Source organism: Aegilops tauschii, chromosome 3 (genome assembly GCF_002575655.3).
Source record: "Aegilops tauschii subsp. strangulata cultivar AL8/78 chromosome 3, Aet v6.0, whole genome shotgun sequence".
In the NCBI taxonomy this organism is placed as follows: domain Eukaryota; kingdom Viridiplantae; phylum Streptophyta; class Magnoliopsida; order Poales; family Poaceae; genus Aegilops; species Aegilops tauschii.
The window spans coordinates 324,068,874-324,075,385 of record NC_053037.3 but is presented as its reverse complement, the minus strand read 5'-3'; the positions used below and the strand labels follow the sequence as shown (position 1 = coordinate 324,075,385).

The 6,512-nt window shown below is 60.5% G+C and overlaps 1 protein-coding gene across 1 annotated transcript; it reads left to right on the top strand.

The window, feature by feature from the left end:
- The first annotated feature begins 493 nt into the window (after positions 1-493).
- On the top strand, positions 494-2,545 carry LOC109760424 (WRKY transcription factor 22). Its single transcript, XM_020319253.4, has 3 exons — positions 494-1,212; positions 1,342-1,464; positions 1,935-2,545. The coding sequence occupies exons 1-3, from the start codon at positions 647-649 to the stop codon at positions 2,359-2,361; spliced, it is 1,116 nt and encodes a 371-aa protein (XP_020174842.1). The 5' UTR covers positions 494-646; the 3' UTR covers positions 2,362-2,545.
- Positions 2,546-6,512: the final 3,967 nt, after the last annotated feature.

Sequence of the window (6,512 nt, the reverse complement as noted above, 5' to 3'; positions counted from 1 at the left end):
AGGGCCGATCCCTCTCGCGTCCTTGTCGTGGCCAAAAGACCCTCCTCCACTCCACCGTCGCTTTGCCACTTATCCCCGCGCCGATTGGAGCCCCACGCGATACCCCGGACGGGTTCAGAGATCTGACGCATATGGCCGAGATTTTGTGCCACGGCTCTCTCTCTCTCTCTCTGCCCTTTGACATTTACACAAGGTCAGATCCAGAATAACCGACGCCTGACGCGCCCAAGTGGCTGGTCAAGCGCAGCCAATAATATAGGATCGGCATAAAGAGTCAAGCAAGCGCAAAGTTAATTCGCGGCTTCCATATTCCCCTGCGGCCCCTTTAATGACGCCACAGAGTTCCATCCAAAGATTCCACCCTTTTTCTTGTACTACCTCCTCTCTCCCTTTTGACATTTGGAGCAAAGTCAAAGAAAACAATAGGGAGGAGAAGCCAAGGCCCTTTTGACAAGTGCGTAGCATAGAGCCCCGCCCCAGTATACAATACAATGCGGAGTGGCTGATCATTTCAAATCCGGACGCGATCTTCTCTCTTATCCCCTGCGCTGCTGCGAAGCGCGCGCCGTGCCCACCACTTGCCTTTGACTTTACAGGGATCGAGTCATCCTCCTCGTGCCACTCCAGGGTACGCGTCTGGAGTAGTATGTACAGGCGTACGCGTATATATTTGCGCTTCCCCGGACCGGCCTGCCAGTGCCAAAAGTCAACCCCATCCCGCGCCGGCCACCACCACGCGTCCGTCCTACCTAGCTCACTTCGTCAAAGCTCTCCAAGCTCAAATCCCTGGTCGCCGTTCATGTGCGGCCTGCTTCTGCGCATGGAGCACCTCAACGACTGGGACCTGCAGGCCGTCGTCAGGAGCTGCGCCACCTTCTCCTCCCGCCACCCCCAGGACCGCGCCGGTCCTCCTCCGGGGACCGCCGCGGCGCCGGTGGCGGAGACGACGGTCAAGCGGGAGCCGCGCGACGTGGCCCGGCCAGCAGCGGCGGCCAAGGACGCGTCGTCGCTGTACGGCCTGGAGTACCTGGACTTGGATCACAAGCCCTTCTTGCTGTCGGCGCCGTCGTCGCAGTCGTGGGCGGCGGTGGATGACCGCCACGAGATGATGATCTCTTTCCCCGCGGCGGCGTCCACGTCCGGCGTGCGGCCGCGGGTGCCGCCTGGCCGGAAGCCCGGCATACGAAGCAGCACCCCACGCCCGAAAAGAAGGTACGTATATGCTCCTACCAAGTTGATTTGTGCACCCGGCCCGATCGCTTATGCAGCGCGATTTGGATCGGAGAAGCTTGCAGCCTGCTGATTGTGATTTTGTTTGGTGGTGGTGGTGATGGTGAGCAGCAAGAAGAGCCAGCTGAAGAAGGTGGTGTGCGAGGTGCCGGTGGCCGACGGCGGCGTCTCCTCCGACCTTTGGGCATGGCGAAAGTACGGTCAAAAGCCCATCAAAGGCTCGCCTTATCCCCGGTAATTAACTACTATAACCACTTCCACCGGCCCGTTTCCACGCGTTACTGTCGTCTCGTCGATGCACTAGCTACCCGGTGCACAGCCTCGAGTCCAGTCACTACCGCTACTACTTTCTGTTAATACATTCGCAATAACTGATTTCTCATACGATGAAGATTTACACTGATTTCATCAAACCTTTGGTCATTTGGATATACTCCTAATTACGAACAGTATAGTAGTAGTACATATGAGATATGACCTGGTGCTTAGAACTTGCTAGGAGTAGATTTTAGCCGCGCACCTTGCCAATTTGGCATCAAGTTTTGGCCAACCACACACCACCTGTACTTTTGCAGTACAACACGCATGCTCCGGAAGGCACTCAAGTACTCCTCCGTACCAGTACCTGTCTTAATTACTAGTAGTAGAAGCACCGCTAGTCCTGGTCTGCATACTCCTAAACTTTGTTAGCTTTGTGGTGACAGGGGATACTACAAGTGTAGCAGCATGAAGGGGTGCATGGCCCGGAAACTGGTGGAGCGCAGCCCGGCCAAGCCCGGTGTGCTCGTCATCACCTACATGGCCGACCACTGCCACCCGGTGCCGACGCAGATCAACGCGCTCGCCGGCACCACCCGCCACAAGACCACCCCTGCCGAGGGCCACGCGCCGACGACCACGACGTCGCCCAAGAGCCACGGCGATGCCCACGAGGCGGTGAGGTGCGACGACGAAAGCAACGAGACGTCGTCCATGGCTGTGGACGGCGCCACTGAGGACGCGGCGGGGGATGACGGCGGCGAGTTCTGGCCGACGGAGCTGGACCTGGACGAGTTGTTGGCGCCCGTGGATGGCGATCTGGATCATGTCTTCGACGAGGACGACGCCCTGGGACGACGGCTCTCGCTATAGCTGGAGAGGAAATTTGTAGCTATAACCTATAGGCACCACCGATTGACAACTTTTTTGCCCCTTTGTTCACCTATTTGCGAAGGAGGGGTCACGCAGCAGGCAAGAAGCCATGTATATGCGTTTGATGTGTGTTTTGTGCTTGATCCCTCTCAACAAAATGATGAAGATTTCTTATGTAGCTCCAGTCAACGGCTGCCTACTAACTACTAGTACAATAGTATTGAGTCTTGTATACATGTAATTATAGTTCATCAAAGCCTTGACCACACCGAGCCAACAAGTGCTTGGCACCTGGTCGTTGGATGTGCGTGATACCTCTCGGCGGTTGCCTCCTCAACGCATGGGCGCCTGGTCGAGCGCTAATGCAATGGTTTTCTCGGTAGAAAAAAAGACAGCGCTCGTTAAACAGCTCAGAAGAAAGTAAAAAAAAAAACTAAGCGCCCGATGGCAGCCCTGGCATCGACGCAGCCAGGAAGTGAGTCCTAGCGCCTGTCATTATAGTCCATGCGAGCGGATCTGATGCGGCGCCCGGGAGATGGCGAGGTGGAGGAAGAGGGCGCCGAGAAGGGTCGCTGTAAAGGAGGAGGAGGGCGCGGGGAGGAGGGCCGGTGCGGATCTGGCCGGCGTAGGGCTGGGCAGCGGTCCGGCGGTGGCAGTGGCGCGGATCTGGCGCGCTGCCGCCACGAGGGCCCGAGTTCCGCCCCGTGCTGCTCCTGGCCTGGCGCGGAGGTGGGCGCCGCAAAGGGCGGCGTCGGCACTGCACTGGGCGGCGAGTGGAGGGCGTCGAGGGCACTGATGGGCCGCGCTGGATCTGGGAGGGCTGCGCTTGCTGGAGCAGGGAGGCTCCAGCCGTGGTAGATGCGGGATGCGGGGCCCGATCTGGCCTCTGCATGCTCGCCGTGGGGAGGTGGACCATGCCTTCATGGCTTCAACAACAAGGTGCTGCGGCGGCGGTGTGAGACGACATGGACGAGCTCCGTAGGGCTTGAGCGGAGGTGTGCGACGATACAGACGAAAGTCCTGCACAACAAGAGCCGGTGCCGATGGCGCCTGAGGGTGTCATTTTCCCCCTTGGAGGCGCCACCAAGGTGTGTCGGCATCTTCCTCGGGCTTGGTTGGTAGTGTCTCCGGGCGAAAGCCTAGGTCCGGTTGGATCGGCGTGATGACGGCGTCTCCAACGTCGTTCCTCTGTTGGGAGCATCACGTTTTTGAGACACTGCTTGGAGGTTCTATGTGGCGCTCCTCCGGTGCTCGCCGTTGTTTTTGGTGAAGCTCCACACGCAATGTACGCCATCGCTGATAAGTCCAAGACGAAGCTTTTTCTGGGACCGACCGAGTTCCGTCATCTGCCTGCACTCTGCTTCAAGGGTGGATTGTGCGTTGATAAAGAAAGTCTTAGTTGGAGCTGCTGCTGTCTTCGGAGGATACCGGCGTTGGTCAAGTGACGCGGCGGTGACGCTTAGCCTAGGACAGGCCCCTTTTGCTTTGTAGTCGTGTTGGCTGTGGTGGGTAGCTCGGCAACTAATAGGGATGTCGTTTTCTTTTTCTTTGATCTTCGGATCTTCATCATGTTGTTCTTCCGCTGCTTTCTGCTAAATCGAATCAAGCCAGCATTTTGCTGGATCTTTAAAAAAAATTAGCGCCCGCGTTGTACATGCCCTAAGAACTCCACGGCGTTGTACATGCCCTAAAAGCATCTCCAGCCGCGTTCTCAACAGGCCCTTCTCATGCGTTTTTGCCGTGCCGACGCCCAAAATTCGGTCCAGTCGCACCCCCAGTAGCCCGTTTTTCGCCGGCTCGGGCCGATACTGGTGCCGGCGGACTCGAGCCGAACCCGGCGCGCTGGGGGGCGCCTGGGGGCGCCGGCACAAGCGAAAAGGGGCGTGGGACCGCTCTGTTGGCGAGTCGAGAGCCTCTTCCCGCCGTTTCTTCTCGCTTTTCCCCCACTTCCCTCCCATTCTCTCCATTCCTCCCGCCAATCTCCCTCCCGCTTGCCTCCCAGCCACCGCCATGCCGCCGAAGAAGTACGTGATCCTCCGCGCTTCGACCACCGCGACCGCCTCCGTCGCCTAGCCGAAGCAGAGGAAGCCGAGGGCGCCACCGTCCAAGCCACCGGGCATGACAAACAACGAGTGGAGGGCGGAAGTTCAGCGACGGGAGGCTGTCACCGCCGACCGGCGGAACTGGGCAATCTCCAAGAAGGCCCGTGACAACGCGGCACGTGCCGTTGCGGCTGCGGCAGACCAAGCCGAGGCCGAGGCGACTCGCGTGGGAATGATGAATCCACCCAGCGGCCACGCCCAGTACGCACCCTGGAGCCAGCAAAGCGTCGGCTCTCCGTCCGGCTTCTCGTCGTCGCCGCAGCCATGGGGATGCACGCCGTCGCCGGGCTACGCCGACGGGGACGCGCATGGTGGGTTCAACCCCAACGTCACCTTCCCCCATGGACACCCGGCCCAGCGCAGGCCCTCGCCCGCCTTTGCCGGCGTGCAGTACCCTCCATACAACTACTCACCGCCGGCTTACGCGTGCTCCCCGACACCCCCTCTCCGCCGTGGCGCGCTGTCCTTCTCACAAGCTTCCACGTCGCACCTCGGCGACACCGACGAGACCGACGCCGACATGGACGACATCATCGCGGCAGGCTCGGTCGCGGCCGTCGCGTCCCCCGGGTTCGCTACCCCGGACGACACGGTGGACCTCAGCAGCGGCATGGACGGCGAGCTCGACTACGGCGAGGAGGAGCCAGAGGAGGAGGAGCCGGCGACTGTTCCGGCGAGGAGGCGCAAGAAGAAGAAGGGGGCGGCCAGGACCGGCGAGCCGCGTATCAAGTGGGCGTCCAAGGAGCAGGAATGCCTCACCGAAGCGCGGAAAGTCGTCTGCCTCGACCCGACCACAGGCACGAACCAGAGCATCGAGACATACTGGCAGCGCATCAAGGCCGAGTTCAACGAGCCCAAGCTCGTCGATCCCTACTTCAAAGGCGTCTACATGCAGCGTGGGGCGAAGGCAATGGCGAACCATTGGGGGCTCATCCAGGCGGCGTGCAAAAAATGGCATGGGGTCGTCGAGGAGGTCGCGGCTCGCCCGGAGAGCGGCGCCAACGTTGAGGATCACGTATGGCATGCCGGTCTCCCGCTTCTCTTTGCCGTATGCGCCCGCCAACTGTTTGTTCCTCCGCGCAGCTGGTGCGCATGTTCGCCTTGTATCGCCAGGGCAACAGCGATCAAGAATTCAAGTACCTCCACGTTTAACAAGTGCGAGAAGTGGGCGGAAGTCCGGCGCACCCTCGACAACGCCAAGTAGACCTACAAGCCGGACGCGCCGACGCCAGGCGCGTCAGAGGGGCGGCCGGACGGCAACAAAGGGGCCAAGAAGGGGAAACACGTCGACGCGGCTACCGCGCGAGTGCAGTAGTCCATCGAGCATTGCCTCGCCGACGCACAGGCCCGGGCCGTCCTGCGTGAAGAGAAGACCGAGGCGTGGTGGTCGGCGTTGATGACGAGCAGCGCCGTCAAGCTCGACCTACTTCGGACCAACGTCGCCGCGAAGAAGAGGAACACCGACCTGGCTTTCCTGCTGGGCGGGGCGGACATGCTCCAGAGCAACGACGAGGCGGTCAAGGTGTGGTACTTGGCGGAGCGTGGCCTCATCCTGAACCAGCTGCCGTCGACGGCGCCGCCATCTCCCACGCCCACGCCCACGCCTCCGCCAAGCCCGAGCGATGATGCCTCCACGACTCCCCGCAGTACAGAAGCCACACCGACGGCGCCCAGCACAGAAGAAGCTCCGACCCCGCCAAGCCCGCGCACGCCAACTCCGCCGACGCCGGAGGCCGACCTCGCCATCTGATGCACTGCACGCGCGTCTTTTCTTTTTGTACGCCGAACTTTTCATTCGATCCTCGAACTGTAGCCGCATGATCGCCGGATTGATGAATGACTACGTTTGAATTTGCCGCGGGTTGGAGGGCGGCGCCTGGGGGGCGTGGCTGGAAGCTAGGTCACCCCCAAGGGCCGATCTAGCGCCGGTTCACCCACATGCCGCTCTTTTTCGGTGCGCTGGGGGGCTGAACCTCTGGAGATGCTCTAAGAACTCCACCTTCCATGCAACCAACTAAAGGTACTGCAGCTCACGATGGTAGAAACACA